The sequence below is a fragment of the Antechinus flavipes genome, chromosome 1 (assembly GCF_016432865.1).
Source record: "Antechinus flavipes isolate AdamAnt ecotype Samford, QLD, Australia chromosome 1, AdamAnt_v2, whole genome shotgun sequence".
In the NCBI taxonomy this organism is placed as follows: Eukaryota; Metazoa; Chordata; class Mammalia; order Dasyuromorphia; family Dasyuridae; genus Antechinus; species Antechinus flavipes.
Window position 1 is genome coordinate 263,779,802 of NC_067398.1, and position 13,825 is coordinate 263,793,626.

General features: G+C 35.0%; 1 protein-coding gene across 4 annotated transcripts in view; it reads right to left on the reverse strand.

The window, feature by feature from the left end:
• The window catches only part of ACSM3 (acyl-CoA synthetase medium chain family member 3), a 37,042-nt gene that overhangs the window by 384 nt on the left and 22,833 nt on the right, over positions 1-13,825 (reverse strand). For all 4 annotated transcript variants that reach the window (XM_052001488.1, XM_052001485.1, XM_052001498.1 and 1 more), the window contains 9 exons: positions 11,139-11,282; positions 10,475-10,631; positions 9,087-9,166; positions 8,399-8,522; positions 7,464-7,544; positions 6,200-6,301; positions 2,540-2,667; positions 2,341-2,440; positions 1,559-1,678 (listed from right to left, as the gene is read on the reverse strand). In XM_052001488.1, coding sequence (XP_051857448.1) covers positions 1,559-1,678; positions 2,341-2,440; positions 2,540-2,667; positions 6,200-6,301; positions 7,464-7,544; positions 8,399-8,522; positions 9,087-9,166; positions 10,475-10,631; positions 11,139-11,282 — 1,036 coding nt within the window. The remainder of the gene's footprint in view (positions 1-1,558; positions 1,679-2,340; positions 2,441-2,539; positions 2,668-6,199; positions 6,302-7,463; positions 7,545-8,398; positions 8,523-9,086; positions 9,167-10,474; positions 10,632-11,138; positions 11,283-13,825) is intronic.

The window sequence follows — 13,825 nt, forward strand, 5'->3', positions numbered from 1 at the left end:
ATCTCCCCAGACAAGCTAAGTGTCGTTATTCAATCAGAAATTTTGGTCAAAAAGTACTCCACTGATCTTTTGGGGATGCCAGAACCTTTCAGGAAATTCCAATTAGAGATCTGTGCTGTATATTGATAAGCATCTAGGCCTAGGGAGTTTGGCTTTCTTTTCAACCTGAACCTCAAGATTCCTTTTTAAAGGGCAGTTTCTGAACTCATTCTTTGCAAAATGTCCAAAGCAGCTTGCTCTGCCCCTTTGGCATATTGGCTAGGACCCTGCCCACTGAGAAGACATTCTCTTCTCAGTGCCAGCCTCTATTTCCCTAATAGGACTTTGCCACTAAAGAAATCAGTTTCAGCAAAATTGGCTTCCTATTCAACAATAAACTTCCATTTTTTGCCATTAATATTTCAGAATTTGTGAATTCTTTCATGAAGAACCTACGCCTCTGACCAAAAAGGGATTTCCACAACTCTGACTGCTACTAACCTCCTCACTATGATGTAAATGGTAGAATTAAGATTCCAAATACCTAATACCAGAGTAGAAGAACACAGAAGTTAGAATAAAACCTGGGTTTCATTTCTAATATTAGCTGTTGAAAGAAAAATCACTTGGGATTCTCAGAGCTTTTCTTTTTTCACCTGTAAAATGAGGAAAATTAACCCCCATTTATGGAGTTCTTGAAGGTTTCCAAAGCATCTTACTCATCACCAGGTCCCTTCCTTAAAAGTGTGTTAAGATATAAAATTTATAAAATGCTTTATAATTATCAAACTGTTTCCAACTTGGTTAGAAAGCGGGGGTTGTACTTTTGACGTAATAGAACTATGTACCCCTGATCGTTGCAGGGGTGGAGGGTGGACCTGAATTGAAAAACACTGAATCTCAAAATTCCTCCAGACTTACTCCACCCTCCTGTTCCTAGGGGAAACTCCCCTAGTGATCTCAACCTACAATTCAACTGAAGATTTTGGCCTGGAGTTTAATCACCACCCTTTATTGAACTGAAAATTAATCCTTAATCGCTCCCTAGCCTCAAACCATAGAAGGCTAATAAAAAATGACTTTGTAACCCAAACCTTTGCTAATTTCTTATCTGGATATGGCCCACTGGGAAATGTTGATCAGGAGCCAATGATCCAAATAGTATAACAAACCTGGGATTGAGGAGTGGGGAAGGATTAAACTATGAATGTCATAAATGTTAAAATTCCAACCCCAAATTGTTGAGAAGTAATTTAGGACACTTCAAAATTGAACATTTATTGTTACCAACTATGATACCACTTGGGTTTTTCTTGGCAAAGATATTAGATTGTTTTGCCATTTTTTTCTGCTCATTTTATAGATGAAAAACTGAGGGAAACCTAAGTGATTTGTCACACAATTAATAAGCATCTGAGGCTGGATTTGAACTCAGGTTTTCCTGATTCCAAATCCAGTATTCTATCCACTGTGTCAATGTTTGAGCACACTATTTGTTTAAAAATAAACAAAAAAGTCTCCTATCCAAGACTAGGGGACAGAACATCAAGTAACCCTTCAATTTAATTTAAATACTTGCCTTTCTGGGATATTTGTATGGTGCTGTAGTTTTTTTGACATGTTCTTGAAGCTCATTTTTTATTTTTTCTGGATCATGTGACTTATATTCAGCCTTGAGAATTACAAAGGCCTTTACTACCTTAAAAAAAAAAAAAAAACACATACACACAATTCTAAGAAATAGGAGATATATTAAGTACTAATAGCCTGCCTTGGATTGTCTTGTTTTCATTGTCTAACTAGAAAATGTAAAAATCTAATGAGGGAAAAATTGTGACTTTCTAGTTATAGGTTTTAAGTAGTTTGTGGTTTATACAGATAAGTATGCTACCAAGTGACATATACAAGCACAGTGGACTCGTCTTGGGAATAATCCTATAAACAATGTACAATTCTGTAGAATAGAAAAAAATGAACACTTAATGGATTCCAAAATCTGGCCCATACCCCACCATGTAGTGCTGCACTAGGGGGTGGGGTAAGAGAGGACTGCAGCTTTGTTGAAGACAACTTGCCTTTGCTGTGTGTCCTATTTGCTAATAAATAAAGAAGATTTGCAAAACTAGATGTTAAAACCCAACCTGGCTTCTAATTCTCTGAATAAAAATTCAGTTAATTTTAGTTAATTAATTCCTTTAGTAAATTCTGCTTAAACAATGAAAAATAAAGTGTGCTATTTGATAATTATTAGCTTCAGAAGTTCCAAAGCTAAGGTGATAGTATATATATATATATGTATATATATATATATATATATATATATATATATATATATATATATATATTTTTTTTTTTTTTTACCTCTCCTCTGACTTGGTCCGGACTGCTAACTACTGCTGACTCCAGGACTGCTGGATGCTCAGCCAGAGCACTTTCTACTTCAAAAGGACCAATTCGATATCTAGGAAGCAAAGCATTTGATATACTGTCTAGGAGAATTCCGGATTTACTTCTGGATAATGATGTTCAGTTTAATAGGACATATAGAAAGGAAAATTACCCAGAAGATAAGATAATATCATCTGATCTTCCAATAAACCAGATATATCCATCTTCATCCATATATCCTCTGTCACCAGTCATATAGAAATCCCCACGGAACACTGAGGATGTTTTGACAGGTTCATCCTAGAAAACATTGAATAAGATTGTATTAATATTATTGTGAATTTTGCTGTTTTGTTTGGGTAGACTTTAAAATATCCAAAAAAGGGAACAGGAGAGGTTCAAGAAATATTCACTCCAATCCCAAATAATTGAGAATGAAAAAAGAACTTTGCTTATACATCTCTTCATTTTGAAGTATTTGGGGGGATAGACCACAGGGTTAATTGTCTAAAGGACTGATCACATAGTACAACAGGTCAAATAAGTTAGGGAAAATGTTTAATCATTAAGAGGAAAAAGTCAGAACAGAAATTTCTGCCTTACAACGAGGGTATAAAGAAGGTAATAAGGAGCAAGAAATAAGATTAGATGGTAAGCATTAATTGAAAAACAATCCTAGTCAGAGCAGGCCTGTAGAAAGGTTTAACTAAAAACAATTTGATAGAGGGAAATTAGTAACAAGGATGCTTTACTAGTAATAAATGTGGTGTTTTGAATCTTTTTCTATTTTGTCATATAATTAAGTAAATTAATCAAAATGTGCTTTAATGTATTGAATGTGGCTTTAGTACTTGACTGAATCATCCACTATATTCCTACTGATATTAACCAATTAGAATCAGTATAGAATTTATTATCTTGCAATTATTTGTCTTAAATAATACTGATATCACATTTACTATCCTTTGCAATAAGCAAAATGAAATTCTCAGCCTAATATGGAATCAATCAGACTGCAAGAATTTGTTAAATGTCTTTTAAATGCCAAGCACTGTGCTAGGTGTTAGATAGAAGAGAAAGGGATTCTCTATTATCCAGTCATGTGGAAAAGTCCTCCAGGCTGGCAGGTGCTAATTTTAACTTCTCAGTATCTCTCATCCTTTTCAATATCTCCGATATGCCTCCTCTGTCTAGCTCTGCCATCACCCTAGTGCAAGCCCTCAGAACCTCATCCCTAGAATGCAACAGCCTGCTGGCAGATCTGCTCACCTCAAGTCTCTCCCCACTCCAATCCGTCCTTTAGCCAGCCACAGAGTGATTTTCTTAAAGTGCAAGTCCAGCTAGACTTCACACTCATTTCCATTAAATAAAATCCATTGTCTTCCTATCACTTCCAGGAACAAGTCAGAATCCTCTGGTTGGCATTCAAAGCCCTGCCCTCCCCTTTGCAGGATTCTTCCACCTTACCTGATGCGACACATCACTTCAGGCCCTCAATTCTTGGCATTTTCTTTGGCTGTCTCCCCTGCTTAGAATGCTCTTCATCAACTCCATCTCCTGGCTATCATCCCACCTTCTAAGAAGCTCTTCCTGACCTTTTCTAAATCTACTGCCTCTTAATTACCTCCTATTTACCTGCATATTTGTTTCCTTGTCTCCTTTGTCTAACAAAGTCTAACTGACCTTCTTAAGGGCAGGAACTGTCTTTTGCCTTTTATTTTTTTGTATCCCAGCACTTAATGTAGTGTTGGGGTTTAATGCTTGTTGAATAACTTGTTAACTGAGAAGAGAATTATCAGAGATATTTATTCCTGAATTAATGTGAAAGGTATCTTTTAGGGGCCTTTCTGTTTAAATTACTTTCAGATGATGATAGCAATTTTATGAAGTTTTTTAGGCAGCTGCAGCAAGGATACTGGAAAAGGCATTGGATTTGAGTCACAAGAACTGCATTCAAATAGTGGCCCTGCAACTTAACACCCCCATGGTCTTTGGGAAGTCACAATGCCTGCATGCCTCAGTTTCTTCACTGGATTTAAAATGAGATTGGATATGATGACCTTCAAAGTCGCTTCCAATTTTAAATCTTATGATCTGATAATTCATAGCTGCTAAAATATACTAACTCTCTTCTATGGCACGAAGGGGCAGGTGTATCATGGTGAATTGTACGCATCGATCCTGTTACTTGAATAGAAGCAATAGCCAATAACAAAACAGATTAAGTTGAGTGTCTTCTAATATCTTAAAAAGATGATGATGAAGCAGGTTCTGGTCCCGTTAAGAAACTATATTTTCTTTTGATCTATGATCCCTTTCAGATTATTCCTGGGCATATTCTCCCTAGACAAGTTATCTTTCCAGGATGCCAGAACCTTTGATTCAATTAGAAATCCTAGTAAAAAAGCACTCCTTTGAAGTGTTAATGCCAATAGGAGATCCAGATTGAAAACTGATAAGAGTCTAAACCCTGGAATCCGGGCTGTCCCAGCTCCCCAACCTGGTCTGACCAGCTTGGGCTGTCCCAACCCCCCACCAAGATATCTAATATAACAGCTTCCTTCAACTAAGGTCTTTGCACATGGACCTAAGTAGCTCACTTGGCTGTCAGGACTTTCTGTCCACTGAGAAAGCATTCTCAGTACAAAACTTCATTTTCCAACAGATCTGCCACTATAGAAGTTAGTAAACTGATTTCTATCCAACAATAAACTTTCATTTTGCAACTAATAATTCGGGAATGAGTGAATTCTTTAATTCCTAAAACCTGTGGATGATTTAAAGGAAATTCTTAACAGTTCTCTTATTGCCACTAACTTCTTGACCACCAGGAATTGAGACATTCAAACTGCATCAATAGTGAACTAGACAAAAAACATAGAAAGGAATGGGCCCAGGTAATTGTAGAAAGTAGTAATTAGAATTTCTTCATTTTATAGTTGAAGAAACTGAGGCTCAACAAGATGAAAAAACTAGTGGCAGAACCAGGGTTAGAACCCAGGATTATCAGATCTTTAACATCATAGTCCTTCCACAAACCAGATCATTTACCTCAGAATACTTGACCATGTGCTATAAGCATGTTATTTAAATCCAATGCATCAATCAACAACATTCTCAACTCTCCAAATAGTCTCTTAATTTTTAAACTTTCCTCACTTCATATTATTACTGGTTGTATATAACTCTATAAAGATATTTGTTAATTTAAAATGAAATGTCATGCATCAAATATCCTCAGATTTAACTAATTTTTAAATACTGCTAATTCCCACTGGAGGCAGAGAATGCTGTGAATTGTAGGGAAGGATAAATTGAGGGTAATGAAATTAAGATACAACTTGTCACTTATGTACTATTGATATCAAAGCACATGCCAATATAATGTCACAACTTGAAGAGAATGTTAGAAATGATGTCTTCTAATCCTTTCATTTTACAAAAGAGGAAGGCTCCAAGAGAAATAAATATTGTACCTAAGATCACATAGCTAGTTAGTGGCACAGCAAAGAGCAAAACTCAGATCTATTGAATCCCAACCTGGTATTCTTTCCGACACACTGAAGTATATATTGTAAACAGTTATGAATAATAGCTCACATAATAATTAGCATTTCTATAGCATTTTAGGGTTTGCAAAGCACTTTATAAATGTCTGATTATCTTAAGCTTGAGTATGAAACATACAGATTATATTAATGCTAATAAAATATATTACCATAATTACCATAATATTACCAAAATATATTATCATAATAAAAAATAATTACCATAACATTGGTTTAAAGAGATTTTGAAATATATTCAAATCATTGAATAAAATATTCCTTACGACATAACCAGCAAATAAACCGAGTGGTCGATTAGGTAGAACTCGGATGCCAATAGTTCCTTCTTGTTTAGGGGGCAGGATGTCACCATTTTCATCAATAATCTTGAAAAAAATAAAATATATTTTTAGCTGAATGCATATATAATTATCACATTTTTAAGCCCTTTTTGCTTCAGAAATACTTAAACCTTATGAATATTATATATTGGAGTTCAGCTGGGGCTAAAAGATTAAATGTGATTTCCCCAAACCCTTTTTCAGGTCCTGGGATTGTAAGAAAAGGAGTGTGCAGGGAACAGAAAGGAGAAGGATGTGTCTGCAGGGTCTGATCAGTAATAGCAATTAATCCTGATGCTTTATACCTCCAAATTTGCTCAGATTTTGGAGGAGGCTAATTTCCTTCCCTATGTTGACTACATTCTTATCCCTGAGTTAAACTGACCAAGCTATGAATACATCTCATTTTCTACCATTTAATTCAAATGAGACAAAATTATAATTATTATAAAATTAGATGAAAAAATGGAAAAGTGGAGGGCATGTTCCAAGAAATTGAGTAGTTAGGTTTGGAACTGAGTTTAGGAACATAGGAACATAGTGGAGTAGTAGATAAAACAGAATCTCAGATTTAGAAGGAAATTAAGTGGTCACCCAGTCTTTTTTCTAAACAAGAATCCCCTCTAAAACATACCCAATAAAGTGGTCAGCCAGTTTTTGTTTGAAGGCCTTTAGTGAGGGGCACCCTAACATTTCCCAAGACCTCTTATTCTCTGATACCTATTTAAATAGAGCTGGAAAGGCAAGGTAGGCCCAAATGGTGGAGAAGCTTAAATGCTTGGTGAATGAGTTTGGAATGGGCCTCTATTCCTTTTGATTGTAAGATTCACTCCATATTGTCAAAATCTAACATCCTATAAAGGACTTATATCCTATTAACTAGATGTTTAACCAACATTTACTGATTCAATGCCCAAATACACATACATATTTTAACCTCCTTGCCTTTGTAGATTCTGTTGACCTATGACCTTCTACCTTCCTTCTACTAGTCTATTCATTCTTCAAAACTAGTTTGTAAGTCTCACAAAAGCAGTTGTTGCTATAAAGTTATTCCTCCTTTTTAGACCAAAATAAAATAATTGTTTTGATCACCTATCTTGCCATATTACAAAGATTGTGATACTTAGTAATGAGAATAACTACAAAAGAAAGGTTACATTATGCAATATTTGTTATACATTCTTCCAATAAAGAATTTGACAACCTTAACATCAAAAACTGGAGAAGGCTTTCCCATTGAACCATTTTTAATCTTCATTCCTTTGAAAGTTCCACAGACTAGCACCTATAAAGAAAGAAAAAGATAGGACAAACCTCTATGTTGTATAAAAAAGTATCTTTATAATGTTTATTAGTGTTTAATTTTTTTATGTCATGATACTCTACTGCCTCTAAAAAATATATCATTCCATCATCATGTGAGGCTTCTAGTATGAACTGCTACTTTTGTCTGGGGCAAAAGTATTTTTATTATTTATTTATAACATTAAAATTTAAAATTATAAATTAAAATTATTTATTTATTTATATTTGTTATTGGGAGGGTTATTTGCTTTAAAAGCAAATTAGAAAACATACACAAGTTTTTCACATTTTAAATTCTTTTTTAAATTCAAAAACAGTTTTGGTTATATAATGCTTCTCCTTAGACTTTTTTTGGATGTAGGTAGTGCCTTATTAAACTTAGATTTCCTTAGTTTTGAGAGCAACTTTTCTTCCTAACTTTTAAAAGATTTCATGGATAATTTAGATCTCATTATTTTTTCTTTATAAGTTTAGAATCTAGTAGAGTCAAAGTTCCATAAGGCAGTGGCCTTGTGTCAGTTATGTGGATCAGTGGAGAAAGTAAGGGGCCTAAGTCCGGAAGATCCAAGTTCAAATTTAACCTTACTTGCCAGCTGTGTGACCCTGGACAACTCACTTAAGCTCAGTTTCCTTTTCTGTAAAATGAGAATTATAATAGCAACTACCTCCTAGGATGGTTGAGAGGATTGTAAAGCAATTACACAGCCCTGGCATACAGTAGGCACTTAATGAATATTAGCCATTACTATTTATTATTAGACTCTGTTTCTTCTCCAGAACTTATATAACAAATATAACAAAAAAGTGCTTAATATACCCCACATGTAAATGTACCGTTTCTGTCTGTCCATATCCTTCATAGATGTCCAATCCTGTCTTCTTTTTCCACTGTTCAGACACTTCAGGATTAATTGGCTCTCCTGCAGTTACACAGTGCTTTAGACTTTTGAACTTATAACTTCATCAAAAGAAAATGAATAGGAAGTAAAAGGGAAAAGAAAGGAAAAAAATAGATTAGAATTATTTCTTATGTAATTTCAAAACAAGGTGTATCATCTCTCTCTTCAAATGATAACTTTAAAATACACTCCAAGTTGAGTATTTTTTGGGTTTTGAAGTAAATAACAAATCAAAATTAATAGCAAAGAAATGGCATGACATAAAAGAAAAAAATGGTGTTGTGAATTCAGTGTAAAATGTTTACCAAACCACTCTCTGTCCAGTGAAATCCATATTAACATAAATCTAAATTTTTAACATTTATTAAGTACCTAATGTATACACCAGTATTCTTGTCTGTGTGATTGGGTCCATTAGTTTCTCTCAATCAAGTAGGCTGGTGTCTTCTATTTGGCAGGCTTTATCAGTGCTAAGTCCTTTCTTATATATTCTGTGCTAGGGGCTATAGCATAAGTTGTATAACATGGTCCATGCTTTTAGGAGAAAAGGATACCATTATTTCTGGGCCTATTTATCAATCTATTTAGTGGTAATCCTTCTTAGACATTTGATCACCACTTACCTGGATTTATAATTTAACACAAGCATCCGATAGGCAGTTGGAGCTGTACAGAAGACTGTAACAGGAAATCTGGATAAGGTCTAGAATACAGAATTAGAATTATGTAATTTCAACTTTTATAAATATTTAAAGAGAAAAAATCTTCTTCAACCCTGCCTCAGTGAGAGACCATCTCAAGGAATCAGATAAAGTGGTTTACCTCAGTGGGGCTGGTTGAGTCCTGAGCTAAAGAATTCCAACCTTATTCAAATAAAGATCTTCTATTCAATTCAACTCAAGCTGTACCCAGCCCCATCAAGAGCAACCCCCAGACTGTAGCCAAGGCTTATAAAAGAGCCAAACTAAAACCCTCTCTTTTCAGAGGTTTCAGACCAGCCAGCTATGTCACCCTTGGGATTCCAAGGAGCCTCTGCCTACTGGAATATTCTTTTCCAGTGCTACCCTCTCTTTATCCTCATCTATTTCCCTAACGAGACTTCCGTGCCTCTCTGTCAGGATTTCTAACCTTACTTCTCAATTCCTATAATAAAGCTCTTTTATCAATCTAGGTTTTCAGATCTGTAAATTTCTTTACAGAGAATCTCTGCACTGCCAGAAGGGAGTCCCCAAAACTCCCTTCCCTTGGGTCAAATCCCAAGGGGATGCAGGGAAATCAAACTTCTCCATTTGGTTCCCTGAACTTCAAACCTGCCACTAGATGTTTAACTTCCTAACAACCAAAAACCCTAATACCATTTTGATTCCCTAAATCTAGACTTTATCATTAGGGCAGTTCAAAGGCATGTTAAATGGCAGATGCTAGGCTAATGTAATGCAAAGAAGGATCCAAGGAATTAGAAGGAAAGGGAAGAAACATTTATTACATGCCTATTATGTGCTTGATAATGTACTAATCATTTTACAAATATTATATAGTTGATTCCATTTTATAGCTAAGGAAACTAAACCAGAGATTGTGACTTTCCTCTGGTCACATAGATATTAAGTTTCTGAGGCCAGATATTAATTCAGGTCTTTCAGGAGATCTAAGTTTCAGTGGCAGCTACTTCCAAAAAACAAGTCAGATTAAACCTTAGATTTTTGTTTCTTCATCTGTAAGAATAATCTCATCAAAAAGAGGGGTTTGGATATGATTATCCATAAGGTTCCTTTTCATTCCTACTACTTCATGATTCTACGTTGTAAAAGCTTATTTAAAAGGTCAGCTAAGTTATACAAAAACCAACATTTTTGGGGAGGGAAATTCCCCCAGAACTCTCAACATCCCTGAGGTCATTTTAGTTCCTACATCTGAAATGCCCTACTCTAATAGAACAAGGATAGACATGTGAAAACTAAGGTTCCTTTCAACCCTAGCATTCTCCAAATCTTCTCTTTGTTAGTCTTACTTTTAAGATGGAGGCTGGCTCAAAACGCGGCATATAATATGCAAACACACAAGCTCCTAAACTCCATGGAGAAAAAACACTACTCCAAGCTGATTTTGCCCAGCCTGTGTCTGATGTATTCCACATTATATCAGAAGGGGTCAAATCCAGCCAGTACCTGAGAAAATAAAAGGAGTACTTGTGATGAGAGTAAAACTCTGTATGACCTGAGCGAGCCCTGTAAAATTATGTAAAATCACCAAAATATGTCTCCTTTGATCTACAAACCCAAATGGTCTTGCATCCTCTGGAGCAAGAAAAGCTTTCTTGGGGAAGTCACAAGATTTCACATTCACTTGAGATTTCCCTTAAACTCTTGCATAAAATGTGTCTTCAGAAAATGACTCTTTGCAGATCACTTTTCTAGAGAATGATATGCCCGCCAAGAGAATCCCTCTTGGTGTTTGTTTAACAATAAAGCTTTTTTTTTTTTTTTTACCATAAGCTTTGGGTTTAGCGAATTCTTTTGCCCCTAACCTGCTGGAGAACTTCACCTCACCCATATCTGCCTAACCTCTTCTTTGGTACTCTCATCCCTCATCACTTGTATTTTAAGGGGCAGGTGAGATAGTTCCACTACTTTTATTGTTTAGACAGTGTTCCAACCCACAGAAGAATAAAGTACCTTCCATTTATGGATAATCCTAAACCATAACTGCTATGCGTATGTTCTGTCATTTTAGGAGAGCCAGTGGTCCCACTAGTAAAGTAGATGGTCATTGTATCATTGTGTCTAGTCTTCACACAGCTGTGGTCATCATTTGCATGTCTGAAAAGGATAGCCAAAATAAAGCTATAACTTCAATTTAAGAAATCTTTTAGTTTAGCTGAATCCCTCCCCCATCCCATTATTTTAAAATATGTCAGGGTGTGGCCATCTCCAACAATGAGATGAACCCAGTCAGTTCCAATAGAGCAGTAATGAATTGAACCAGCTACACCCAGCGAAAGAACTCTGGGAGATGACTATGAATATAGAATTCCCAATCCCTATATTTTTGTCACAGGCTAATAGTACACTATTTCAGAGTTCGATTCTTTTTGTACAGCAAAATAACTGTTTGGACATATATACTTATATTGTATTCAATTTATGCTTTAACATATTTAACATATATTGGTCAACCTGCCATATGAGGGAGTGGATGGGGGGAAGGAGGAGAAAAATTGGAACAAAAGGTTTGGCAATTGTCAATGCTATAAAATTACCCATGCATATAACTTGTAAATAAAAAGCTATAATAAAATAAAATATATCAGGGGCTGAACTCCATAGATTTGCATCATACAAAGAGAAAGTTATTTTATGTGCTTGAAACTTCAAATATTAACTAAATACAAATCAAATACAAATTAAATTAATTGTATTAATTAAACAAGATTAAATAAAGCCTGAAAAATTCTGTCTTTTTCCCCCCTTTTTGAAGTTATTGGGTTTTTTTTTTTTTTTTTTTTTTTTTTTTGCTATCTTCTCACGACTATCTGGCTCTTGACCCCACTGAGGCATTAAAATATGATGCTGTGTAGTATAGACCTTCACAAAAATCACATTTTAACATATATCATCATAACATGAAGGTATTCCTGAATTCTACTTCCTGTAAGTCCTAGGATGCTACAAGGCTTTGAAAAGATAGACAATACAATTATTATTAATAATATTTTGAGTTGCCTTGCCCACATTGGAAATGTAGGGGCTATTTACAGGTCTGATCTCACTACTGACCTATGCAATTTTGACCTGTTCTGGTCCTTCTCTTTTTAGGCAGCTAAGTGATCTCTGAAGGGCATAACTATATAGATACTGAACTTAGTGAAGGCAGACATCCAATCAGTTTAGCCTCAGTTAATTGATGGATCCACTAGCCTCCAACTCTCCAAGAGCAAGGATTATATTATGTACTACTACACCTGGTTAGAGGTAGAAAATTTTTTCAAAAATTGGTAAAATCCTCTAAAGCAATTCAGCATGTATATTGATGTTCAATAACTTTTTTTGTGAAAGTACATATAAGGGATAATGGGAGGAAAACATGTTAAAAGGATGAGACTGGTAAAATGATGTAGTTTTTTGCTAAGTAATCCAAATCCAAAATCCCCACATATATTCCAAAAAAGAATGAGATGCCTTACATAGAGAATAATGTTAAATCTACAAAACAGAATATGAAAATAACTTACAACGTACAAACCCCATCAAATAGCATGCTATAGCTTAAGTACTTGATTGTCCCAATCAATATCTCAATCCTTCAATCACTTCTACAGATTAGAGCCAGGAGTTTTTAATTTGGGGTTCATGATTGTTTTAAAAAATTATAACTATACTTCAATGTAATTGATTTCCTATGTAATATTATGTAATCTTATGTGTTTAAAAAACATTTGCAGAAGAGGTCAAAAGGCTTTATCAGAATGCCAAAGGGATTTAGAACATACCACAAAGTTAAAAACTCCACAGGCAGCACATGCAATTTCATAGGCACATATTTTAAGATTCAAATGTGGGAATGCCTTACCAAATCCTCCAAGGTTAGGAACTTAGCCTGAACTCTCTCTCACTTGACAAGAGTTATCAGATATCAACTCTATTCAATTATATAAAGGTAAGAAGAAAAAAAGAAGATGTAAGCAAGACTACACAAAGTCCAATGCAAAGCAGGCAAAAGCAAAAAGGACTTCTGCACCTGAGAAAATAGGGAAAGACAGCTGGGAGAGGTATTCCCAGTCCTTCAAGATTTAATTTTGTCAGAGAACTAGGCTAGAGGCTCCCTTCCCAAGCTCTCTGACAAGGAGGCTATGGATGCCTAATGAGGGGGGAAGATCAGAAGAGTGAAAAGAGAAATGAGAAAAAGATAAGTGACTGGAAACAAATAGTCTAAAAGACAAAAAACTTCCATAAAGAAAGCCTGAGTAGAAACCTAGCTCACAAGCAGAAAATATAGTTCTTATGAGATGAAAGGAAAAACGAGTAAAAACTAAGACATCAAAGCACCATAAGCAAATGTTATACTATAAAGGAAAATGAACCAAAATTCTCCAATGGAAAAAAAAAGTCCTATAGTATCCCTATAGAAGAATAGTAAGAAATTTCAGAATGATTCAACAGGGAAATAGCATTTAATAATAATTTTTAAAAGTTATTACAGTTGAAGTCAGGTCAGAAATCAGTTTTTTCAACACAGAATTCAAAAACGGCTAGCAGGGAAGAAAAAAAATTAAAGCTATAATTAATAATCTTTCCAAAGAAGCATGAAGATTTGAAAAAGAAAATGCCAGATTTGAAACAAAAATACAGAAGTAGAATGTAAT